This window comes from Panthera uncia, chromosome E1 (genome assembly GCF_023721935.1).
Source record: "Panthera uncia isolate 11264 chromosome E1, Puncia_PCG_1.0, whole genome shotgun sequence".
NCBI lineage: Eukaryota > Metazoa > Chordata > Mammalia > Carnivora > Felidae > Panthera > Panthera uncia.
In genome coordinates, this window is record NC_064814.1 from 57,284,246 (window position 1) to 57,309,799 (window position 25,554).

Sequence of the window (25,554 nt, forward strand, 5' to 3'; positions counted from 1 at the left end):
AGGAAACAGCTATCCGACTTGCCAACAGATCCTGAGAGCAAAGTGCATGGCTCTGACAGCCTGTCGGCCCTGCGGTGTGTGAGGGGCTGGAGAAAGACTCGGGGACAGGCCTAAGGACTGTGGCAAGAGCGGGCCTCCCTGTGCAGGAGTCTTGTCCGGAAAGCACAGCGCGGGGGAGCGGGCGGCTGTCGTTAAAGGAGGAGGTGACGTACCAGCTTCCCGAGTTCAGTTCTCTTCTCGTCCGAGACTCGAGACGCAAGAGAGACGGCGGCCACCCGGCGAGGCTGGGTCACCGCGATGATGCCCTGGCGGCCAATGCCCCCCTCGTAGAGGTACTGCGGGAGCTGAGTCGTCTTCCCAGAGCCCGTCTCCCCTGAGAGAGGAAACACGTCTCGTTTATGTGCAAACTAAAACAAACTTCACCAAAGTCGGGAGAAAAAGATAAAACACTGGAAGCTGATAGAGCCGAGAAAGCCACGGGACATCGGGCACTCGTGTGCGCTGCTGGTAGAGTGTTAGGTGGGACTGCTTCTCGGAAGGCCGAATTATGTTCGAAACATCTTTAAGATGTGCACACCCTAGACCCACAATTCCACCTGCAAGAATTAATTCTGAGGAAATAATCAAAGATGTGTGTAAAGGCATAGTTTCAGATAGGTTTTATTCAGCTTCGCTCATGACGGCAAGTAACGGGAAACAACACGTATGTTCAACTGTAACGAACTACAACTGTTAGGCCAAAAAGAATAAACGAGGGGCGCCTGGGTGGCTCAGTCGGTTAAGCATCCGACTTTGGCTCAGGTCATGACCTCGCAGTTTGTGAGTTCGGGCCCCGCGTTGGGCTCTGCGCTCACAGCTCGGAGCCTGGAGCCTGCTGATTCAGTTCTGTGTCTCCCTCTCCCAAAAGTAAGCATTAAAAAAACAAAAAATTTAAAGAAAGATCATAAACGAGATGGACCACTGGAAGCCACACGCACTCCTACACAGCAGCCACTGTCCTTTCTTTCAGACCCCTGGCCCGCACCATTAGGCAACACCTGCCGTGGCCACATCTCCCTTGCAAACTCCACAGGATGAGTCAGACCCGCACGCTCTCTCTCTGGGGCTGCCCCGGCGGCCTCCTCCGCACCGCCTCCCAGCACTGACCACCTTACACTGTGCAGAAGTGTCTACAAGTTTCCATCCTCCATGCCAGAAGCTCCCGGAGGGCAGAGAAGGTCCCCACCTGCCTCTTCCCCGGATCTGAGCATCCTACATGCAGCAAGCACACCTTATTTCCTGTCCGCGTGGGTTCCTTGGTCCCTAAGTAGAACCAAGAACTCGGGAAACCTGGGCATCCCTCCCTCCCTGGCCACCGCGTCTTCTACCTTAGCGCCCAAAATCCAATTATCCTCGCAGGCTGAGAATTTGATTTTTCTGCTGCACTCCTTCTGCTGAACCCACCGGGCAAAACCCCAAAAGTGGACCAACGTCTCCCTGTCCGTCTTTTCTGCTCCTACACCAGGCGACTGAGCATTATTACTAAGGTAAAATCACCCATCTGTGCAGACCGAGACATCTGTGAGCTGGCAGTGGGGCCGAGGCACGGCCGTCGATCCCTGTTCTTGTTTCTGTGGCCTCCCTCTGTCCCCATCCTCCCCCCAGGGCCTGCCTCACGCCCCGTGGCTCCCAAGCTCAGCAGAGCTCCTGCACCTGTTCCACACGACAAGCCAAGTCCCCCTCCCCTACACACTCTTCCCCAGCCGCATCCATGGTCACCTCCTCTCTCCAGCCCCCAGCCTGCTGGATACCCTTCCTCCTATTCCAGGCCAGCCGGGCATCTAGCCCTTGTGTCCAAGTGCCCCCGCTTTGGCAGCCCCCCCCCCCCCAGTCTCTGCTCTTAGTGCCCACTTTCCATCTTCAGCCTCCCTCTCCACTGAGCGCTTCCTCTCGAATCCCTCAGCTCCCTTCCCTTTCTCCAACAGGAGCCTGCTCTCACTGCCTTTCCTCCCTCACCCCTGCTCAGCCCAGTGACAAATGAACTCCCACCCGCCACAGCTCTGCTGAAGGAGCGCTCGATGGGATCTGCGTGGTTGCTCCCTGTGTTATGGGCCCTCGCTGGGGCATCTGTTCCTCTGGCTACGCTCCCCGAGATCTTCCTCCCTCTGAAGCTCACCCTCTCGGTGCCCCCTGAGTCTCCCCTGCAGGCGGCTCCCAGGCAGCAGGCTCCCCACCTCCAGGCGCGAAGGCCCTCCCTCGGGGCCGCCTCCCACACCTGCTCGGACCCACACTCTTGCAAGCCCCAAAGTCCCCCGCGCGGCTCTCCGCCGGGCACCTCGGTCGCTGCCCCCGGGCTGTGGGCGCCTCCAGAGCGGGGCTTCCCCCCCGGGCCGCTCCGGGGCTGGCTCGGAGACGCACGCCAGGGCACCTCGGGCGGCCGGAGAACGAGGCGCGGCCACTCACCGATGAGGACGGCGCTGTCCAGGTTTCGGAGCTGGGCCAGCAGCTGCCCCCGCGCCTGGAAGATCGGCAGGCTCCGGCGCTGCCGCTCCACCGCCTCGGGGTAGGGGCTGGCCGCGGGCTGGGCCAGGGCCGGCTGCTGCTGCCTCCGGCCGCCGCCGCCGCCGCCGCCGCCGCCGCCGCCGCCCGCGGTCAGCAGCATCACCACGCGCCCCCCGGGAGGCCCGCAGCCCGGCCGGAACCTCTTGGCCGGCGGGAAGCCCGCCTCCTCCGGCATGTCGGGCGCGCGCCGTGACTGGAGGCCGAGGCCCCGGCAGGCGCCGGCCAGCGCGCACCGCCCCTTCCTGCCGGGGCTGCCGGCGACCGCTGATGACCTCACGGACGCCACCGGCCTTCCGGGCGGGCCCGCGCCCCCCAGCATGCACTGGGCGCCTGGAACGGCGTGCACGCGACGGCGGGCAGAACCCGGCCCGTGGTACGACCGCGAAAGCGGCCCGGAGCGACAACAGCGAGGGGCGGCGCGTAAGGTTCCGCTCGACCTTCTCCCCACCCCCGGGATAAAGACGACGATCTTCTGGACAGTTTCGGTGTCCAGATGAGACTGTGTCCTTCCAGTGAACGCGCGTTTCCCCTTCTCTGCCCGCAGCAATCCCCGCTCTGCTTACTTTTGTAAAATCTGAGAGCAGAACGCCAACATTTGCATGATTTAGTCCTCTCCAGGTGTTACGTGGATGGTGGCCCCGGGAAGAAACCGAGCCCCTGAAATTCCTTAAAGTCGCCCAGATGTGGCCCACCTCGCGTTACAGAAGACGAGGGCGTTAAAGCACATGCTCTATGATGGTCGAATATTCTCAGAAGACTGTCCCAGCGGCCCCGGTCCTCTCCCGTCCGAGATGCAGGCCCTGAATCTGCCTGCTGCCCTGCCGGTCCTCGGCTGTCCCGGCCGGACCCTCAAGGTCTCTGGGGGCCGCCTGGCCCCATCCCACACACGCCAGTAAAGGCGGGGAAAAGGGGATACAACCGGCCCCTCCTTTGCGTCCTAACCCCAAAGCTCTGGGATGCTAACCTACCCCCAGAAAGAGGCAGGCAGCTGAGGGCAGGGAATGGGATTTCCAGGGAATTCATCATAAATCTTCCACCCGCCCCCATGAGGGGCCTCGGGCATCTTCTCAAGTCCAGCTCCAGGAAACTCGTCCTATCTGTAAACGTGTGAAAAATCCTCCAGGTAAGAGACCATTTTTCTCCAGCTACCCATGGTGCAGGGATCAAGGGTGAGTGAAAATGTGCATGCTGAATTAATAGCAGGTGCCTGTTTAGAATAAATTGGCAGAATTTCACTTCCTGCCCCTGAATATGAAGTTGCACGGCAATCCGTGCAAAGGGACTAATAAAAGGGAAATAAAAGGGAAATAACTTGCTCAGGCTGCTGTAACAGAAAATAGCACAGACTAGGGGCTTGTAAACATCAGAACATTACTGCTCACGGTTCTGGAGGCTTGGAAAGCACCCTTATGGTTGCCTTCTGGTGAGGGCCCTCTTCCTGGTCCGTTGACATGTCCTCACCCGGTGGGAGCCAGTAGGGGTCTCTCTGGAGCTGTTGGTAAGGTGTTAATCTCATCATGAGGGCCCCTTTCTTATGACTTAAGTACCTCCCAAGGGTCCCACCTCCTAATATCACATAGAGGATTAGGATTTCAACATAAGAATTGGGGGGGGGGGGCAGGGCACAAACATTCACATCGTAGCAGTAACTAAATGTTAATTGTCAAATTACGAACCCTGAGTATGTAACAGACAGACATCAGTCCTTTTTCCCAGGGTGCTTTCCCCAGACTAACCTAATGGAGGAGACATGTTCCTAATGATTTCAAGAGTCTGGGTACGGGGGCGCCCAGATGGCTCAGGCAGTTGAGCATCTGAGCATCAGACTCTTGGTTTTGGCTCAGGGCATGATCTCACGGTTCGTGAGTTCGAGCCCCATGTCAGGCTCTGTGCTGACGGTGTGGAGCCTGCTTGGGATTCTGTGTCTCCCTCTCTGTCTGCCCCTCCCCTGCTCTCTGTATCTCTCTCTCTCAAAATAAATAAACAAACATGAAAAAAAAAGAGCCCAAGTAGGTAATAGGAATGAATGAAATAACTTCTTGATAGAGCACATGGCCTGTCTTAGAGACCTGGCATTGCCAGATCTCCCTATGTTTTTCAAGAAAAGCCCAAAATGGAGATTTTCACGTGACATTTGTCCGTGTTAAGTGTTGGCTCAAGTTTTGAAAATGGTGCAGGAAGGCGGAGTAAACCGCACGTGGAGGTAAGGCATTCACAGGCTCCAGCCTGATGGCCCAGCTATTCTGCAGCGTCACAGCTAAGAGCTGAAAACTAAATTCCTACATAGGCACCACCCACACCTCCCGCCCCCATCGGAGTCTGAAATCTGCTGTCCCTCCCAAGGAAGTCTCGTGGTTAACGTTGTTTGCGTATGCAGATGATCACAAGATAATAACCATTCAGAATGTCCGGGCTCTTCTCCCAGGAAGTGAATCGCCTCGTCTGGGATGATCTGTGGACTGGCTGCTCTTGTCGCGATCATAGCGGCTGGTGGTCAGTGTGGTTGGCTGGCTTGCCCGACCACCAGACCGCTGCCCTTAATCATGGTCAGTTCTCTGTCCCGCTGAGACAACCCTGAGCCTCCTCGGCCGCTAGTCCAAGTTTGCACGTACATACGTTGATCCCTCTGTAATTAAAAATACCAGATAATAGTTTGCTGATCGAGAAACAGAGCACGTATTCAGCACCCACGCACCAAGCCCTGTGCTAGATACCGTGGGAGACAAAACTTTAAGACACGGACCCTGCCCTTAAGGAGCTTACGTTCTCGTGAGGGAGACGATGCGTATACGTGTAGCAGCTGCAACAGTACGAGACGATATATACTTTGGTGTAAGAGTACGTTGTATGCACTCGAGGGATTCAAAGAAAGACCATGGAGTAGAGTCAAGATTTCTTGAGAAGCCGGGAACAGGACCAGGCCTTGAAGAGACTTCGGTTCCCAATAGGTGGCAATGGGGGCAGGGTTCAGAGGGAGACAGACACTGTGCTTTTGATACGGGGGTTAAGAAGCCACCATGAATTTCTGAGCAGAGAAGGGGCTTGTGCGTATTAAAGTTCAACAACTTTAATGCAAACTCATGAAATGCGCCAGTAGCTCAGGGGATGTCCCATAGCACCGAGATCCCTGGAGGGATCGTGACCGGCGACCGGGATGGCACTCACCTGTCAAACGCAGGCTGTCAGGGAGACACGACAATTCCAGGGAGCCCCTTACCCAGCGGCTCAGTTATTTCCTAATTTCCACAGACTCCAGACAGAGCGAGGGCTTTGCTGCCAGGATCTGGGACTTGGGTGCTCTCTGCTTAGAGACCACACAAAAGGATGAAAGATATTAGGATCCACGCAGGTACGGAAAAGAACACGCGTGGAAGACAGAAGTGAAAGAAATCCATTGTGCAGAAAACACCCCAAAACGCATAGAAAATGTTTCTCCTGGTCAGGTGCAACTTACACATCCATTTGTTTTAAATGAATGTCTACTGTATTTCTACGACAACAAACTGACTTATTAGTGCTTTTCGGTGTCACTGGTAGAACCCAGGAGTCCCTTCAATTATATGTGTCGGGTAAATTGGGCACAAGATTCCATATACTGCGTATCGATTCCCACTTTCGGTTGACATGCATTACAAAAAGCAGGGTGGTCTGTAAGAATCAAGACGGAGGGGAAAGCTGGAGAAGTGAGAATTTTCCTTGTGCCCAGGCAAGCGGGGGTCAGGTGACAATGTCGGTGACTGGCGTCACCACTGCCCAGGACACGTCGGAGGTGCACAGACCGGCATCCTGGGAATTCTCATCCCATAACACCATGGAAACGAAAATCCCGCGGCAGACCGTGGTTAGGCCACAGACTCAAAATCTGTTTCCTGTTTTACCGTCACTGATACGTACAGACATTCCCTACTAAGATGAACAGTGAATAGATCCTAGGATCACAGTTTTACCACAACAGCTCCGGGAATGCGATAACTCAAAGTTAGCTAACGGAAGACAAAACTAGAGATGCCTATTTTGAGACCCGAGATAAGGAATTTCTAAGACCCTAGTTAAATTTGAGCTTTCTTAAACAATGACAAAATTTAAGAATCCTATAAGGATTGTACATTCTAAGACTAGCATTTCAAGATTTTGGTTTTTTTTAAATTTTTTTAATTAAAAAAAAATTTTTTAATGTTTATTTTTGAGAGAGAGAGAGAGAGAGAGAGAGAGAGACAGAGCATGAATGGGGGAGGGACAAAGGGGAAAACACAGAATCTGAAGCAGGCTCCAGGCTCTGAGCTGCCAGCACAGAGCCCGACACGGGGCTTGAACTCATGAACTGTGAGATCATGACCTGAGCCAAAGTCAGACACTTAACTGCCTGAGCCACCCAGGTGCCCCTCAAGATTTTGTTTTTTAATCACTTAGGGAAAAAAGCAGTCCCATTAACCCACATTCCATAAAATTGCAACAACCATAAAGTTATGGACACCATGTAGAACATGTGTATTAAATCCCATCACTTACTCCTGTTCTGTTTAGAGATATTACTATCTACTTCACCATCTGAAAATCCCCACCTAGGGTGTTGATTACGTTTGTTTTTTTTTTTTTTTAAACATTTATTTATTTTTGAGAGACAGAGCGTGAGTGGGGTAGGGGCAGAGAGAGGGGAAAACACAGAATCCGAAGCAGGCCCAGATTCTGATCTGTCAGCACAGAGCCCGGTGCAGGGCTTGAACTCATGAACCGCAAGACCACGACCTGAGCCGAAGCCGGACGCTAAGCCAACTGGGCCACCCACACGCCCCCTACATGCTATGTGTTCAAAGTATGTGCAATGATCTCTTTTCTAGGGGTGTCCATTTCGTTCGTCTGGGCTCTCGACAGCTTAGACCGGGTGAGCGCAAACCCGCTGGGACCCAGGGAGACGAATGTTCTGGACAGTTTTTATGCAATCACAGGCATTAAGTCTCTGCTCCTCTGGACCCTGACTGATTTCTACCTGATTGTGACGGTCAACCAGATGCATGGCTCCGAAAAGCTTCTCAGCTTTTCCTGAAACAGAACGACAGAGTTAACCAGCCGGAGACCCGTGGACCCCTGCCTGACGGGCACCTGTTCATCTGCCTCCACAGTCAACATTCCAGGCCTCAGAGAGCTCTTCCTGTTGTTTTCCAAAAGGGCGGCCGTGACCGGTCCTGGCCCGGCTGTTTCTTGATGGAGAGACTCAAGCGGAGAAAATACGACGCCACACGAGCCCGCAGCCGGCCCTCCTGCCACCAGATTCCCGCTGCTACGAGAACCGCCCCCCCCCACCCTCTCTTTTCTCAGCTCATCTGACCACTTGCAGTTTTGCAAAACCCAGACGGAGAACGAACTGTCTGCACGGAACCCGATCTTCCCGCTGGAGCCACGTCGTGCACGAGGACCACGGACGCCGGCCACGGCGCGCCCGCCACACGCGTCCCACGTTGAGACGGAATCCCGGCGAACGCCGCGCCGACCCCGGAGGCGCCCGGGAGGAGCCCGGGCCTGCACGAGCACCTCGCGATTCAGCGGATCGCACACAAAAGCTCGGATTCAGCGAGAGCGAGACGGAATTCAGTTTTATTTTGTCCTCTCTGAAACCTCCATTTACCCCACGGCCTCGTCTGTCAAAGAGGAGGAGGAGGGGAAGCTGAGCCCACACCACACGGCTCCGGCCTCCCGCACCTGCTCGCGAGCGGCGGTGGCGGCGGCGGCTTTGTGTCTCCAGTTGTTTGGCTCCGGGGGTCGCGCTTTCGGGGCCGGCGTGGCGAGAAGCCGCGGGCCGACCGCCCCCGGCGCCCGCTGGGTTCACTACTGTACCATTCCATAAAGTGCTTCTGGAGTTGAGCTCTGCCAAGCCGCCAAGTGTCCACGCTTTTGCAACACAAAGGATAAAACGACCCCCGCGGGTGTGTCACCGAGTCCTTCCCAGCCGGTCCCGTTAGCGGCGCTGCTGCTCTAACCGCCGAGGCGCTGGCCCTCGCCCCACGCGAAGCCTCCGGGCCGCTCTTCGGGTAGCGGATTGTAATTTGGATCCTCATCTGGCGTATCGAAAATAGCCTTCCTGAAAGGCAACGGGGGTCGTTTAGTCCCAGAGTCCCGGCAGGTCCCGTCCCGCGGGGCCTCCGCCAACGGACAAACATCTCCGCCCGCCAAGCACACACTTCTCACGCCGTGGAAGTTTTCACGATTATTTCACGTTTACGTTAACTTTTACTTCCCGGACCCTTTTTTTTTTTTTTTTTTTAAATTTTTTAAATGTTTTATTTATTTTTGAGACTGAGAGAGACAGAGCATGAGCAGGGAAGAGGCAGACAGAGAGGGAGACACAGAATCCGAAGCAGGCTCCAGGCTCCGAGCTGTCAGCACGGAGCCCGACGTGGGGCTCGAACCCACGAACCTTGAGATCGTGACCTGAGCGGAAGTCAGACACTTAACCGACTGAGCCACCCAAGCACCCTCTTTTTTTTTTTTAACTACAAACGCAATAAATGCTAACTATAAAGAAAACAAGAAGTATATATAAATATCCTAAATCTCCAGAATCGTGGTTAATGTTCTCATTACTCTTGCAGAGCTTTCATACGTACGCTTTTAAGAAAATTAGGCCACACTATTTACCTCGTAACCTGATTTTCACTAAGTTTATTATGAATGTCTCCCCACCACCAAGGTACTACCCAGTATCCAGTGATGGACAGACAGACAGACAAAATCACAGAGGAATGTTATTCAGCCTTAAAAAGAAAGGAAATTCTGACACCTGCTACGATGTGGATGAACCCGGAGGATGTGGTGTTCCGTGAAACAAGCCTGTCACAAGGGACAAATGGTGCACGCACCCACGCATACAAGGAACCCGCGGCCCAGGTCATGATCTCGAGGTTTGTGGGTTCGAGCCCCGCGTCGGGCTCTGTGCCGACAACTCAGAATCTGGATCCTGCTTCGGATTCTGTGTCTCTCTCTACGCCCATCCCTTGCTCACGCTCTGTATCTCTCTTTCTCTCTTTCAAAAATAAATATTCATTAAAAAAAATTAAAAAAAAAAAGAACTAACCATTAAAGCAGCATCCACTGTTTACATTCATATTTCTGATTACACTTACCCCACAGTTGACAAAATTAGAAATGTATCTGGAAACTTCTGTTTTATATTGGGGTCAGAAAAAAGCATCTATATTTCAATGTGAGCTTCTTTAGTTCTTAAAAATTAACAAAAAAAGAGAATAATTCTTACAAATTAACAATAAAAGCAAACACCCAGCAGTAGAAAAATACAGGGGTAAAAAGGCCATTCAAGAAACCCAAATGGCCAATAAACATGAAAAGGTTTGCTTTCCTGATGAAAAGGAAGCATGTTAAAAGCCGAGACACTTTTACTTTCCGAACGTTAACAGGACAGAGTAGGTGTCCACGCAAGGAAGAGGAACCATGGTGGCCCAGGGCGACACGGGGATTTCAGGAACATCCTGGCACAGGGAGTCGAAATTCCAACCGGGGCGTGCACGCACGGAGGGGCCGGTACAGGGTGGCAAAGCCTGAGTTGGGTCAAGAGGACGTTCCCCGTGAGACAGAGGCCACCACGGGGGGCCGAGGCAGAGCAGGATGAACAAGGCGTCCACGTGGGGGGTGAGGGGCACAGCGATGCAAGACTGGTTACGTGTGGGGTTCACTAAATAGTCAATACATTCATGATAATAGGAGTCGGGTTCAGGGCGCCTGGGTGGCTCAGTCGGTTGGTTGGGCATCTGACTTCGGTTCAGGTCACGATCTCACGATTCGTGGGTTTGAGCCCCGCATCGGGTTCTGTGCTGTCAGTGCAGAGCCCGCTTTGGAACTTCTGTCTCCCTCTCTCCCCCTCCCAAAAATACACTTAAAAAGGGGGGGAAAAAAAAAAAAAAAAAAGGACAGCTCCTCACCGTCCATGTGAATAGGGAACCACGGAAAAGACCGGTACGTTCACGGCGGAACACCACACGGCAAAAGAAGGAACTGACTCCCGATACGTGCAACGATGGAGGTCAATGTCAAACACGTTCGAGTGAGTGAAAGCGGCCTCACACAAAGGGGTAAGTGCACACACACCGTGCTGACACCACTCCTGAAGCCGCGGGGCGCGGAACTGACCCCTGTGCCCCGTCCCCGCTCACGTGCACACGTGCTCTCTCTCTAATAAGTAAACGTTTAAGAACATCATAAAAACACGGCCACCTTACAGCTGTCCACCTAAGAAAAGGCAAGCCCGATACTCCCACGTTCGACACGGCTGTGGGGAAACGGAAGCTTTGCCGACGGACACGTAGACTCAACAACAAACAAATGGGAACGCATCCTTGGAAAACGACCGCGGATGTGAGCCACGCCAAGCGCGGGAGGGAAAAGCAACCACTAATGTCGCCGTCTATCCACAGGGATGCAAAGGAAACCATGCCGCCTGTGGACCACACGCTATCACGCGGTTGTTAGTTCTGTAGGACGTTCGTGATGGGAAAATGAGGACGACTTATTACACTGAAAAGGTTACGAAACGGCATTTTTAAAAAGTGCAGACAGTTAAAGACTGAAGAATATGTATCACAACGTCAACCATGACAGCCAGGGTTATGGCTGAGTGGTAGGACTACGTAGGATTTGACTGTTTTGCTTAACTGTTCTACAACCAACGTTTTATACACACACACACACACACACACACACACACATATGGCTTTTTTTGAGACAGAGAAGGTGCGAGTGAGGGGCAGAGAGAGGGAGAGAGAAGTTGGGCTCACTCAAAGCAGGGCTTGAACCCACAAACGGTGAGATCATGACCTGAGCCCAAGTCAAATGCTTGACCGACTGAGCCACCCAGGCGCCCCCAACATCTGATTAAAAATTCACATTTTACTCCTCAGGTGGACCCTTTTATTTTATTTTATTTTATTAAAAAAAATTTTTTTAACGTTTATTTATTACTGAGAGACAGAGAGACACAGAGCGTGAGCAGGTGAGGGGTAGAGAGAGGGGGAGACACAGAATCCGAAGCAGCTCCAGGCCCTGAGCTGTCAGCACAGGGCCCGACGCGGGGCTCGAACCCACGGACCGTGAGGTCATGACCTGAGCCGAAGTCGGACGCTTAACCAACTGAGCCCCCCAGGCGCCCCTCAGGTGGCCCCTTTTAAATGCCATATGTCTCAAGGACACAACTTTCTGGAGTAGAAAAAGGTCTTACAAATCAAAGCTCTATTCTCAGGAGAGGAAATTGCAAAACACAGGAGGACTTTTGTTTCTGAGATTTCTTTCAAGTCGTCTCTACACCCCACATAGGGCTCAAACTCACGATCCCGATATCAGGAGTCGCACACTCCCCCAACTGAGCCGGCCGGGCACCCCCAACGGGGGACTGTGTTAATGTCACACAGCTGATTGGCGGAACAGCCTGCACTGGGGTTGCAGTCCGGCTTGCTCCTTCTATCTCTACTCATCTTACTTTCTGGAAGGCCAGAAATACCACCCCTAGAAACTTCCTTGTGGCCAGTTTTGCCCACTTTGCCACCTCCCCCCCCGTAAGCCCAGACAGTAGCTGTCCCGGACACCAGCGGGCCCCCCCTCGGCACAGGAGGTGCGGGTGGCCGTCGGCACGCCACTCTCCGGCCGTCCCGAGCCTGCTGACCTCGCTCCTGCCCACCTCGGGCACCACCTCTGGCCCGATCGACACACTCTTCAGCCGCAGCCAGGGGCTCAATCTGCAAATACTTACTGTCCTTAGGACCTCCGGGAGCCCCCCAAGAACACAGATCGCGGACCCCGCACCGGTTTCTCTGCAAGCAACACGCAACCCGGTGGCGAATACTCACAAGACAGATGGCGTTTTCAGAATTCTGATTCCACCAGGCTGATTGGGAAATACGTCTTCCAAGAAAAAGTAGATGTGTCCAACCGCGATGCCTAGAATCCCCGAGAAAGGAAGAATGAGGGGAGGACCCCCGACAGACCGCACGCGTTTAGGAAACGTCGATACGATTAATAAGCGCTAAAAAACTAAATACTGCTGGGGGGGGGGGGGGGGGGGTCTTGGAGCGCATGACCCTAACACGGTCCCGTACGAGCGAGGGCCGGACCGCAGACGCGAGAAAGGGTGGCTGCGGAGGGCACGAAGTAGTGGCGAGACTCACCCAGGAGGTCCACGATGACAGAGTTCCCCAACAACAGCGAGAAGCCCATGAGCACCCACGGCAGGAAGGGGGCCTGGAAGTTGAGAAGGCCGAAGAAGTTCATGCGGACGTACGGGTTCCTTCGGCTCCACACGTACACGAGCATTATGGTGAAGGCCTGGCCCAGGAAAACCAGACTCACGAACAGCCCAAAGAGCTAGCACACGGCGTCAAGGAAAAGGTCAGCGTCAGAAGCGTGACAGGGAAGGCTGAGCGCCAGGACAGAGAGCTGTGCTCTAACGGGTCTGCGTCACGGAGCTCCAACGGTACTTACGCCTTTCGAGGGGGGAGAAAAAAAAAGCCTGAAAACAATTACCCAGAGCGACCAGGCAAAAATCTGCGCGGGCCAAAACTCCTCCAGGGTAGCCGCTTCCAGTTACTATTCTGTGTCCATGAAGTTCTCCGCTGTTTGGAAAATATATTAGTTCCTTGGTCAATAATCACATGAAATTTCGCTCGCCATCAGCACCTTTATGAGGTGAGTAGAGCCAACTGGGGCCAAAACCACCTTGTCAGACAGGATGGCGTTCTGTTATACCCGTGACAATAGTTTTCTGTTTTTTGTTTTTTTAATAATAATTTATCGCAATGCCTGGGGGGCTCAGTCGGTTGAGCATCTGACTTCAGCCCAGGTCACGATCTCACGGTTCATGAGTTTGAGCTCCACATGGGGCTCTCTGCTGACAGCAGAGAGCCTGCTTCAGATTCTCTGTCCCCTCCTCTCTATGCCCCTCCCCTGCTTGTACTCTGTCTCAAAAATAAACAAACATTAGGGGCGCCTGGGTGGCTCAGTCGGTTAGGCGTCTGACTTCGGCTCGGGTCGTCTTCTCGTTTGTGGGTTTAAGCCCCGCATCGGGCTCTGTGCTGACAGCTCAGAGCCTGGAGCCTGCTTCGGACTCTGTGTCTCCCCCTCTCTCTGCCCCTTCCCCGCTCATGCTCTGTCTCTGTCTCTCAAGAATAAATAAACGTTAAAAAACTCAAAAAAATAAATAAATAAAAACAATAAACAAACATTAGGGGCGCCTGGGTGGCTTAGTCGGTTAAGCGTCTGACTTCGACTCAGGTCATGATCTCGTGGCCTGTGAGTTCGAGCCCCACGTCGGGCTCTGTGTTGGCAACTTGGAGCCCGGAGCCTGCTTTGCATTCTGTCTTCCTCCCTCTCTCTGCCCCTCCCCGCCTCACACTCTGTCTCTCTCCTTCAAAAATAAATAAACGTTTAAATTTTTTAAATTAGAGATAAACCTTAAAAAATAATAATAATTTATCAGTTTGGGTGCTATCCAAATAAATGTCTTGGCAACTTAGCTTAAATATACACACGTCGACAAGGATACAGCTAACGCACTTAATCGTAACCCACCTGGGTTAAAAGTTCCCCCGACTGGCTCACGGGAGAAAAGCATCCTGTCCAACCTGTAGGCTCAGAGAGCGGTCACAGAAAGCACACTGTAAAACAGATAGTGGGACCCTGAGGCTAAAGTCTGGAGGTCCGCCTTTATCTGTTGGTTCAGCTTATCTAGTGAGTTGTTAGGACAGGCAGAGAGCTTGAGGAAGACAGAGGGTGTCCTTCAATGTTTTCCTGTATTTGCTCTACTTGTTGAAGGATACAGTCATTAAGAATCCACCAAAAAGGAACATAAATACAAAATCTGCCGTTCGGCCTCGGAAAGAGCCTTCTTCTAGCATTCGACAGTAACGGTATCTTAGGGTTCCAAGTTAAGAAAATGTTAGGTGCACAGACGTGAAGAAAGTAAAATTTAGCGTATCCCTTCAGTCCACGTGGGCTCCGTGCTATCTGTACCCAGCCACGGCTTCGCTTCTGTAGGGATGTTCACGAGGGGCAGCGTGTTTCCCTCTCCACCAGGCCTTTCAGGCGGGCCAAGGCCGGCCGCGCATTTTACACACGCTGCTTGCGACTGGGGAGCGAGGCCCGACGCTGCACAAACCCCCTGTTCCAATCAGTCCCGTCCTTCCCGCGCTGGGCTGTGCCACGATGGGCACAAGCCTTGCGTTTTCACCACCTGATGGAAGAAGTGCCCGGCGAGAAGGCCTGTGTGATAATCTACTCTTTCAGGCCAGGCAGATGCAGCATTTCTGTACCTTAATCCAAGAAGAGACGTTATGACGGAAAAATTAATTATCAGCCACTTAGAACGATAGATCCCACCCTAGGGCAGGGACCCCGTCACCCCTACAAGGCCCTCTGTCTCCTACAGGTGAGATGAGCTCTAACTCCCCTCTCGACCCAGAGGGCCCCCACGGAGAAGGGAGGCCCTGCTCAGGGGCCCCAGTTACCATCTGAGCACAGAAGGCCTTGTCCTCGCTTTCAACAACCAGATCGTGGCAGGCCAGGCAGACGCAGGGCACGGTCTTTTCAGCCAGCAGGGCTGGCGACCAACGCCCAGGGACACCTCATGTTAGCCCTTCCTCCCGAACCCACTCCCGAACCTGTAGCAAACCCTGGCAGTTACCAGTGCATCTGGGTGCCTCGCCTACACCACCTCTCCTCCCCCTCGATCTGATCTGTAAGTGACCGATGGGCAGAAGGGGAATCACTTATGGTTAAATACCTCCCCTCGGAACAGGGACCGACAGACACCCTCAAAACATGACTTTCTGACCAGCTACTCTGTGTACCCCTGATCCAGGACCCAGAAGTTACAGCTAAGGTGGTAACAAAAATAACAACGTTAATAGCTTTAACTTGTTTTCCCTAGGTAAACCTACAGTTTTCATGCTAACCCCCACTTAATAAAGGATACAGAAAAATCATGTTAAATAAAAAATTGAATCCAACCGGACCAAAAAATAAGAAATTGGTGATTAGCCTCCATATCTGTTAAGAGAAAAAAATCAAGAGAAAAGATTAATTAAAATATACCAGGAAACGTTTCCGTATTAAGACAAAAGAGATATCCTAGGATTGCAATGGTTGAAAGGCCACGAATAAGTGATGCCACCATCTGAGCCAAAGAGTGGGGCACACGTGATCTGACACAGGATTTTTGTGCTTCTAGCTGAATTCCTGGAAGGTACCACTTGCCCCTGAAATCTGTAGGGACAACAGGACAGAAAACTTGAGACTGTCATTGTCTTATTAAAAAAAAAAAAAAAAAAAAAAGCCCATACCATATGGTCAGGCAAATTATGGAAAAAGTTGGACGGAAAGACTACGTTAATCTGCAGAATAGAGAAGAGTGCTTTCATATGTGTTGGGTCCGACCAATAGCCTCGAGAGGCCGGAGAGAGACTCCAGAGATCTAAAATAAATCGCTGAGAAACGTTTCTGTATTAGTGAGAACCGTCCAGAGGAAAGAGTAATTCTAAAGCAAAGACTCCAGTTCCAGTTTGAGTAAACGGCCAACTCCCTACAAGTAAAAACCTAATGCTCTAATAATTGGAGTCTAATCGGCAGAAACAAGGACACTAGCTTTCATGGTGGCCACCCTTTACTTTTCCCTACCCATCCACACCCACAATAAAGACGGCTACTCACAACGGGAGAGCGCTTCACATTTTAAAATGTTTTAACACGGTCTATGATCTCACGTGCGGCGACAGCTGGTACGACCATCCCCGTGTCACACATGGGGACACGGAGACTCGGAGGGCTTTCAAATGGCTTGCCCAGGGGAGCTGGACCAGGGAGACTCTGAAGTCGGACCTGGAACCCCCGACCCCAAATGCAGATACACGGTGTCATCAAGAGTTTAACCCCAGGCAAAACCAAGCCGAGCAAATGAACAGGAAGCATGCCTGGATGGAGCCACAGCTCCCAGCAAAGGCCAGGTGAGCAGTGAAGGATCAGTGAACGACGAAGGCAGGGACGGGAGTCCACGGGCCTGCTTCGCGCATCATTAAATTCTTAAGGATTGGAAACAAAGTTGAAATAATTCCGTTCTGCACTCGAACTGCATCCAGGATCTCAGAGTCCCCAACTCAGCCAGGAGACAAGCATATAAGGAAGCACAAGTACAGAGCAAGAGGTGGAAATATTCACAGAGACCTATACACTAAACACCTGAGGGTTCACTGATATTTTTGTGATTATCATCTGATCCCTGGAAGACGGATCAATTTACTAAGAGAGGTGGGCTTCCGAAATGGACCACAGTGATGACCCCGAGGTGGCGAGTGGACAAAACAGGGCGTCCTGTGAGACCCTCCCTGGGAAGAGACCACCAGTCTACTCTCACACTACAATATTAACTCTGAGCCGGTAATTTCTAAATACAGGAACTGGACACATCAAATCAAAACCATTCAGGGAACTTTACAAATAAAATACAGATTCTTCGGGGCGCCTGGATGGCTCAGTCGGTTAAGTGTCCCCGACTTTGGCTCAGGTCATGATCTCACGGTTCGTGGGTTCGAGCCCCGCGTCGGGCTCTGTGCTGACAGCTCGGAGCCTGGAGCCTGCTTCCGATTCTGTGTCTCCCTCTCTCTCTGCCCCTCCCTCGCTTGCACTCGGTCTCTATCTCTCTCAAAAATAAATAAACATTACAAATAAAAAAATTAAAAATACAGATTCTTCATTCCTGCCCTTGCAGATTCCGATTTTGGTACATGATGAGGTGCCTGAACATCTCTTCCAAGTTCTGTAGGTGATTCTGAAGCCCAGTCGGGGTGCAGAATCACTGCTTTATTGACCCCCCCACAGACAATAAGACTTAAAATCGAATATTCCCGCCTAATTCTTTTCAGATAGCATATGGAAAAATTTGCTACTTAAAAGCACAAAAAGCAAGTTTAAAACACTGAAACGTTAACTGTGGTTGTGATGCACGACTTACTTGAAAGTGTTTAAAGATTAATTCAGGATTGAAGTACAACTGAAAAGGTGTGATCAATTCCAACTGCTGAAAGAGAAAGAAAGAGCTTCTTAAGGCAAATTGATCAAGAAACAAAACGTCTACAACAAAAGAGGAGGAGGCCCAGGATTTCCAACTCCCAGGTGCTTTGGTTCCATCCATTAAGGCTTTCTTAACGAGGGAGGAAGAGGCTGGTAAAAAATTCTGCTGCAGTGGCACAATTCTTTGTATCCCTCACACCTAACGCAAGAACACAACTGGGTTCCATGTTGCAGTAGTCGAGGCTGACATGAAGGCAAAGGTGGCAGGTAGTGACATCTCAGACACAGGGCACGTTAGAACACCTGGCCACCACCTGAAACCGCTGTGCGCAGCACTCAAAGAACCGAGACTGAAGACCCTGCCGCTGTGGGGGCCGGGTGCATACCGACAACCCCTAGGTCCGGGCTCCCGTTATTTCAAGACTTTCCCCTCTCGACAACTTCCACTTTTCTGTCTTCCACGTCTAAGTTTCTCCACCGAGCGGACCCTCTCGCCACCAGCCACCACGGAAGCACCTGCCCATCGCCTGAGCTCTGAGACTCGTTTTCCAGGGTGGGCGGCTCCCGGAGCCCCGACCTGCTACAGGTCCGGCCTTCCTGTCTCAGGAACTGACCAGCAGCCCTGATCCTCAACCCCTCGTGGAGCAGCACTCCCTCCTCGGGTCACTGGACAGGCGCCCCCGGGGTCATCCTGAACCCCAGAGTGAGCCCCGTATGCCTTCCGCCCACCCCCGAGACCAGCCCCTCTGGGCTTTCCCGAGGCCTAGACCCCAGTCTCCCGAGGCCCCGCTCGCATCCAGCGCGGACGGCGAGAAGCGGGCGCTGCAGCTGCTCACCACAGCGGCGGTGGTGAGGACGCAGGCGGTGGTGTAGGCGCGGCTGACCGGTGGGATCTGCAGGTACTCCAGCCGGAGGCTCTGGTACGCCATCTTCCCCACCGCCGCCTGCCCCCCCCACTTCCCCTTCCGCCAGTCAGCCCCGGCGGCGGGGCGGGGCCGGAGAGGTCTGCCGCCCAATCAGCGCCGCGCGCCCGGCCCGCCACCAATCGCCAGAGCGCTGAGGAAAGCGCGCCGGCCAACCGCGAGTTGCGGCTCCGCGGGGGCCCCGCCCAGCTGCCCCACCCACCAGCCCACCAACGTCGAGGAGAGGCGTGTCAGTCCCGGTTCCTTCCACCAATCCGCGCCGGCCACAGCTGGCTTTCCCGCCCGGCCCCTTCCCGGGTCTGAGCGAGGCGCGGCCCCGCGCGGCCGGCCAATCAGGCGCCCGACGGCGTCCCGCCCGGGCCCTCGTTCGCGGAGGCCGGAATCCGCCCGTTGCCGGGGAGCCCGCGGAGCCGCCTCTCCGCGGCAGCAGGCGGTGGTTCAAAGGCGGTGGCGGGGAGCCGGCGCGTGGTCGGTTTCGCCCCCCTCCCGCTCGCTCGGGTAAGGGCCGCGGGGCTGCGTCTCCTCCGGGGACCAGCGGGCAGGGACGGGGCCGCGCTCGGCACCGCCGCCGGGCGCCCGCCCGCCGGGTCGCGCGCCGCCTGCCCCGAGATCCCGGCATGCCGCGGGGCCCGGCGGGAGGGGGCTGCGCGCCGGAAGTGGTCCCCGCCCGGCGGGGTCGGGGCTGCGCGGCGGTCCCCGAGCGGCGGAGGCGAGGCGGGCGGACCGGAGAGAATCCCAGCCGTGGCGGCGGCTCGGAGCGGGTGCTGGGCCACGGCGCCCTTCCCTGGGGGGACGAAAACACCTCGGGGAAGGAAGGTTGCTGGGTTTGGTGGAAGAGAGTGGTCGGGTCCTGGCCGGCAAAGCGAGGAGCGTCACGGCGCGTTGGGGTGGCGGTCGGGAAGCAGTGACGGCTTCCGGAACGGGGAGTGAGCGGCAGGTGTGGTGGCGGATGACGAAGGGCCCGAGCGCAAGGCTGGGGAGGGTGGGCTGTCACGGGGTAGGAGTGGGTACCGCACGGGGAGAACCCCCCCGGAGCGGGTCTGCACACGCCGCGTTGCCCAACTTTACCAGCGATCAGAGAAATCCGCATTAAAATAGTCTCGCCTGGGGGCGCCTGGCTGGCTGGGTCCGGAGAGCGTGCGACTCTTCCTTTCCGGGAGGGGAGTTAGAGCCCCACGCCGGTGCAGAGAGGACTAAAGAATAAATAAATTAGCTTAAAAAAGTTAGTCTGCTCCCCGAGTACCACCCTCACGACCCTTTGGTAAAACCGTGCTGAATGTATTGCTTGCCCTGGTGGGGGGGGTGGGGGTGGGAACCCCTCCTCGGAGCTTTGGCAGTCGGTCTCTCAAAGGGATGACTGGCAAATTGGGAAAGTATTGAGAACCGCAGGGTTGGGTTAAGGTGGATCTTTCCGCCTGGGGGCTTGATCGGGATTGGGTCAGGATCCTGCCCTAACCGCCTAGCATTGGTGGAAACAGCAGAGACGAGGGTTTCAGAGAATCTCATGGTGCAGATTATTGAGGTTTCCCGTTGAAGAGTTGATCCATCTTTTGGGGGGTTCATACTGCACAGTCAAGCCGTTTGAATAGTGAAAATATTCTGGTCTCCCAGGATAGTAGAGTCACGCTAATGTAAACAGTAAGGTGGGGGTGGGGAGAGTGTAGGTAGTTTCAGCCCTCAGCGCCCAGGCTGTGTGTGGGGTACGTACTTTTGGTTTTCACAAAGCCACACTCTAAAACATTTGGGTGCCTGGGGCGTCTGGTAAACGTCGGACTCTTGATTTCAGTTCAGATCATGATCCCAGGGTTCGTGAGATCGAGCCCCGTGTAGGACTCTGTGCTGAGTGTGGCGCCTGCTTGGGATTCTCTCTCTCCCTCTCTGCTCCCTCCCCCTCCCTCTCAAAAAGTAATAAGAAATAAACAATGTTACACCTACCAGATTGGCAGAAATTAGGATGTTGGATAGTGTCAGGTGTTGGTGAAGACATGAGAAATGTTCTCGGACTGCGAGGGGGGTGTGTCAGTCAGCCTGAACTGCCACCTCTGCCCCTCCCCCGGAGTTCTGGAGAACATTTTGGCGGTATTTAGTGGCATCACGCATGAGTAAGCTGCGTGGCCCGGCAACTACTTGCCTGTGTAAATAGCCTGCAGGTCCCCGGGGAAACATTACAGGAGGGTGTTCCTTACACGGTTAGTTCTGGAAGCAAGGTGCCGAGAGCGGAGTGGGCACGTCCAGTGTGGTTCACGCGTGTGATAGAGTCGGTGGAAAACTTCGTCGGAACGCGGAGTGTGATGACGTGGCGTGGCTGCAGATGTGAAAACGTAGCGTGCGTGTGTATACAAAACCACGTGTCAGGAATATCTGACACCTAGCAGATCAATGACAGGGGGACTGAAAAAGACGTACGTTAAAACACTAGAGCAGGTTCCTATGGGAGCTGAAAGACGGGAGAATCCAGTAAGGAAGGACCAAAAAGTGCCGTGAAATAGGAAATACTCCGTATGCACGTCCGAGGTCCTTAGCCGGGAAGACAGCTGTTGGGGGAGGTCACGGGATGAAGGCCTTTGCAAGCCGTGTCCAAAGAGCTTGAACTTGATCTGAAGGGAGGCGTTGGGGAGCGCGAGGAAATGGAAATCCTGCCAAGCCACAGTCCTCTCTACAGTCGTGGGTGCGCATGTCCAGGTCACCGTGCGTCGTGTCGTCTGTGGGTGGGGTTACAAAGGCAGAAAGAAATTCTGCCCACTTTATTTTTATTTTTTTTAATTTTTTAATGTTTTATTTGTTTTTGAGAGAGAGAGAGAGAGAGAGCGATTGCGAGCGGGGGAGGGGCAGAGAGGGAGAGGGAGACACAGAATCCGAAGCAGGCTCCAGGCTCCGAGCTGTCAGCACAGAGCCCGATGTGGGGCTCGAACTCACGAACCCTGAGATCATGAGCTGAGCCGAGTTGGACGCTTAACCGACTGAACCACCCAAGCGCCCCAGAAATTCTGCCCACTTTAGGCAGCCCACCAGTTGAACACGATTTAGCCGTCATATAACACGAATTCTCGAGATTAACGATGCCTTCTCTTCCTGTAAAAAAATTGGCCTGCACCATTTTTTAAATTTATTTATTTAAAAAAATTTTTTTAACATTTTAATTTTATTTTTTGAGAGACAGAGACAGACAGAGTGCTAGTTGGGGAGGGGCAGAGAGAGAGGGAGACACAGAATCCCAAGCAGGCTCCAGGCTCTGAGCCGTCGGCACAGAGCCCGACGCGGGGCTGGAAGCCACAGGCCGTGAGATCATGACCTCATCCGAAGTCGGGTGCTTAAGCGACTGAGCCACCCAGGAGCCTGTGGCCTGCACCATTTGCTTCAAATTGTTTCATGAAGGTTCTCCCGCATTCACCTGGTGGTTGAGCTGGCCGTTTGTTTGAACTGACTGCCTTTATCTGAAGGAATGATGAGGCCACTCCCGTTTCTAGAATAAGCGTAGTGTACAGCTCGGAAAAGGGTGCCTTGGTTAAATCCCCGCAGTGCTGGGGCGGGGGGAGGGGGTCTGAGTGCTATTTTCCTAGATGTTTACACTCGAAAGGAATGACCCCCAGACCCTTGAAAAATCAGGTCATGGTTGTAAAGCTGACAGGAGGCTCGGTCAGCGGCAGCTGGGGCTTTCAGATGGCTGGGTTCGTAGGGTGGCGGGTGCGGGGCGGGGGGAGGTTGAGGACATCGGCAGGGGTGTGGTTGGAGGGCTGGGTGGCAGAGCCTAAGTGCAGTGGGTGGACCGAGCAAGGAAGCGGATCTCAGCACTGAGGGCCTTGAAGGCTGTGGTGTCATTTGATTACGGGAAGAGAGGAGTTGGAGAATGGCATATGAGGTCATGGTCAGTATGTGGGAGCAGCTGGGGAGGGGTTACCAATAGCGGCGGCCAGGTGAGAAAAGGGACGAAAACCGTCAAAACCCAAGAAACGGAGTCTTAGGTCATCCGTCCAAATGTGAATGTTGCCCTGGATGGTAACAGTTCAGGAGACTGAGCCCCAGCCCAGAGCCCTGGCTAATGAGGCGGGGGGGGGGGGGGGGGGGGGGAGGGCCCCCGGGGGGCCGGGTTTGTATCCTGTTGAGGATGAGCAGGCCGCATCAGGGCGCACAGACTCCTTAGGTTTTGTCGGCTTCTTCCTTTTGCTTGCTTGCTTGCTCACCGCTGTCTGTCATACAATCTGCTCCTTTCGTCCGATGATTGCTTGTCCAAATGGATTTTCTCCTGTTGACATTTGCAGATTTCTCACCGTGGAAATTAACACAGCAGAAGTAGCCACGATGTCTGTGGATCCAATGGCCTACGAGGCCCAGTTCTTTGGGTTTACGCCGCAGACGTGCATGCTTCGGACCTACATTGCGTTTCAGGACTACCTGTTCGAGGTGACGCAGGCCGTGGAGCAGGTTATCCTGAGGAAGCTGGACGGCATCCCGGGCTGCGAGATCAGCCCCGTCCAGATTCGTAAATGCACGGAGAAGTTTCTTGGCTTCATGAAAGGACGATTTGACAGCCTCTTTGGCAAAATGGAGCAGCTGTTTTTACAGTTGGTTTTGCGTATCCCCCCAAACGTCTTGCTTCCGGAGGATAAAGCCCAGGAGATGCACCCTTGTGGTGAGAAAGAATTCCAGCTTCTCCAGAGAGAAATTGAAGAGTTGCAGGAGAGATACAAGACTGAAGCACGCGCCCAGCAGGCCCTGCTCGCAGAACTGGAGGAACAGAAGATTGTTCAGGCCAAACTCAGACAGACACTGGCTTTGTTTGACGAGCTTGAGAATGCTGGCAGAGATCAGGGGACCAGTGATTTTAGGGAGAGCCTGGCGTTCCTGGTCCAGAACTCCAGGAAACTACAGAATATTAGGGACAGTGTGGAAAGGGAAGGCAAAAGACTGAAAGCATCTTAACTTCTAGGCAGTAACAGGACCCGTCAGTAGAGTCACAGAGGATTTATGTCAAGGATGAGTCTTACTCTAGCGAACCATACGTTTCTCGGCTTTGCTCTGTTCGGGCTCTCTTGTACTCCGCAGCCCCCTCTTTTTTGGCCTGCTCTCCTGAGGTGTCCCCACGCCCGCCTGGGCTGATCTCTGGAGCATCTGTCCGTCCCTCAGAGACTCTAGTAGGTGGGAAGGGTCCCTGGTTCAGTAACAGCTCACCGCGGGGCGCGACTGAGGAGGCAGAGCCGGCTTGGCCCGTCAGGGATGTTTCTAAACGTTCCGCCTTGGTCACGAGTCCTGTGTAACCTTGATCCTTTTGACTTACTCTTTGGATGCGATCAAGTGAGAGAAGGGTTAAGTGGGTGGCTTCCTTATTACCCAGCCACTGCCCCTGGAGAGAGCCAGCACAGACTGCCTGCCCGTGCCCGCCCCCGTGTCTTACGTGGGGAAGTTAGCCAAGGGACAGAAGCAAGCAGAAAACACACCCGTGCTCTTTAGTAAAGAGGAAAGAAGCTGTTTTTGTTCCTAAAATAAATCCTTTCGTGATCAGGCTTTCAGTGACGGGAAACGGTTTGCTGTCTGGGAGCCCAGCCGTGGAAGACCGTGCGTGGACAAGGAACTGGCAGATCTCTCCGGAATAGAAAGGGAAGCCTGGAACGCAGCCAGTAGGAAGGTTTATATGAAATGACCGCTAGGTATTTATATCATTTTTTCTCACACTTCAGTTAGTTTTGGAATCTGCGCTGTGCCTAATATTTAATTATCTTATTTATTGACACTCCTAAGCATCAAATATTTAGTTCCCGCAGTGGGAAATTTTAGCTGTGTCTTGTGCTTAAATTTAGTGGAGTCTAATACTTTTCTTCTGTAACCCACGTACAATGTCCTGTCCCCAGAGCAAGAGGATAAATAGTGCTGCTTGCCTGCCACGTCTTCCTAAAGAACAGGGTTTGGAGTTTCTCCTTTATATAGAAGAGGAACTCAGGGCATTAATATTTGCAATTAAATATTCATAGATTAAAGATGCCTGTGTTTACCTGGGATATGTGTATTATCAAAGAGTCTTTTCTAGTCCTGTACATTAAATGCATATATTTTAAAGGCTTTGGTTTTTGATTTTTTGCTGTCTAGAATGTCATGATATATTTCCTTTTTCAGTATGACCTTCTACCCAAATGAAAATTTTCTATTTTTGCATTTGTAGCTTATTATTACTGTTCTTTTCTAAGTAACCTCTATGTCCAACGTGGGGCTTGAACTCCTGACCCCAAGGTCAAGAGTCCTGTGCTCCACTGACTGAGCCAGCCCGGTGCTTCATGCTTGTAGTTTATTTAAAATCTCCTAGTATAGAGGGTTAGATGGTGATTCCCCCCAGAGGCATGTCCGTGTCCTAATTCCTGGGACCTGTGACTGTGCCTTATTTGCAAAAAGGGTCTTTAGCAGGAATAATCAAGGATCTGGCGATGAGGGGAGTGTCCTGAACTATCTGCACGGGGCCCCGAATCCGATGACCAGTGTGTTTATCAGAGAATGGCCCGGGGAGATTTGAGACGAGACGAGGAGGCAGTGTGACCGCAGAGGCAGGCGGGAGTGACGTGACCACAAGCCCGGGATGCCGGCAGCCACCGCCGGCTGGCAGAGGCAGGGACCAGAACCCCCGCTAGAGCCTCCAGAGGGAGTGTGACCCCCTTGTTTTGGATTTCTGGTCTCCAGAACCGGAAGGGAGTGCGTTCCTGTTGTTTCAAGCCACTGGGTCTGTTACACGTTATGGTAGCCACGGGAAGCTAATACACCTAATTAAACCAGCATATTCATGCTCGAAAGGAGGGAGGCTGTTTATTGAGGAGACAGTGCCTGAAAGCTGGTGGTCCCATATATGCAGTAAGAGGGTTTGTCTGAATGCTGTTAAAATATAGACGTGACCTGGACAGAAGGGCGAAGTCCATGGCGTTTAGAACTCAGGAGTTCGTGTTACGTTGAGTGAGTGCTTCGCAATTGGCCGCTCCTCATACCGTTTGCCCCGGTAGCGTCTCAGCAGGTGCAGTCACCCACCTGGCCCCATCATCCTCTAAGAATTCAATTC

At 53.3% G+C, this 25,554-nt stretch overlaps 3 protein-coding genes across 12 annotated transcripts in view; 1 reads left to right on the forward strand and 2 right to left on the reverse strand.

Moving 5' to 3' along the window:
• The window catches only part of DHX33 (DEAH-box helicase 33), a 14,988-nt gene extending 12,205 nt beyond the window's left edge, over positions 1-2,783 (reverse strand). Inside the window, exons 1-2 of the mRNA XM_049637185.1 lie at positions 2,443-2,783; positions 213-373 (exon numbers count right to left, since the gene is read on the reverse strand). Coding sequence (XP_049493142.1) covers positions 213-373; positions 2,443-2,716 — 435 coding nt within the window. The 5' untranslated portion in view covers positions 2,717-2,783. The remainder of the gene's footprint in view (positions 1-212; positions 374-2,442) is intronic.
• Positions 2,784-8,119: 5,336 nt separating this feature from the next.
• On the reverse strand, positions 8,120-19,160 carry DERL2 (derlin 2). Of its 9 annotated transcripts, none has more exons than XM_049637189.1 (7): positions 18,435-18,570; positions 17,540-17,602; positions 15,509-15,582; positions 14,355-14,448; positions 12,708-12,903; positions 12,390-12,480; positions 8,120-8,613 (listed from the first exon to the last, which is right to left on the reverse strand). In XM_049637189.1, exons 1-7 carry the CDS (start codon positions 18,525-18,527, stop codon positions 8,181-8,183), a joined length of 1,044 nt encoding a protein of 347 aa, XP_049493146.1. In that variant the 5' UTR covers positions 18,528-18,570; the 3' UTR covers positions 8,120-8,180. The 9 variants fall into 9 exon arrangements, with proteins under 9 accessions (XP_049493146.1, XP_049493144.1, XP_049493147.1 ...); XM_049637187.1 differs by having other exon boundaries at positions 17,540-17,605; positions 18,435-18,569; XM_049637188.1 differs by lacking the exon at positions 18,435-18,570 and adding an exon at positions 18,724-19,160 and having other exon boundaries at positions 8,388-8,617; positions 17,540-17,605.
• On the forward strand, positions 18,934-24,572 carry MIS12 (MIS12 kinetochore complex component). 2 transcript variants are annotated; one of them, XM_049637201.1, is made up of 2 exons: positions 18,934-19,019; positions 22,781-24,572. In XM_049637201.1, exon 2 carries the CDS (start codon positions 22,821-22,823, stop codon positions 23,439-23,441), a length of 621 nt encoding a protein of 206 aa, XP_049493158.1. In that variant the 5' UTR covers positions 18,934-19,019; positions 22,781-22,820; the 3' UTR covers positions 23,442-24,572. The 2 variants fall into 2 exon arrangements, with proteins under 2 accessions (XP_049493158.1, XP_049493157.1); XM_049637200.1 differs by lacking the exon at positions 18,934-19,019 and adding an exon at positions 19,329-19,458.
• The last annotated feature ends 982 nt before the right edge of the window (positions 24,573-25,554 follow it).

Coding starts and splice junctions, on each gene's coding strand:
- DERL2 (XM_049637187.1), bottom strand. CDS start 18,527: ATGGCGTACCAGAGCCTCCGGCTGGAGTACCTGCAGATCCCACCGGTC. Junction 17,606..18,434: donor TCCTCACCACCGCCGCTGTG/GTGAGCAGCTGC, acceptor TTTCTCTTTCAG/CAGTTGGAATTGATCACACC. Junction 14,449..15,508: donor TTATTTAACATGATTTTTCT/GTATCCTTTATT, acceptor TGGAACCCTAAG/ATACCGTTACTGTCGAATGC.
- MIS12 (XM_049637201.1), top strand. CDS start 22,821: ATGTCTGTGGATCCAATGGCCTACGAGGCCCAGTTCTTTGGGTTTACG.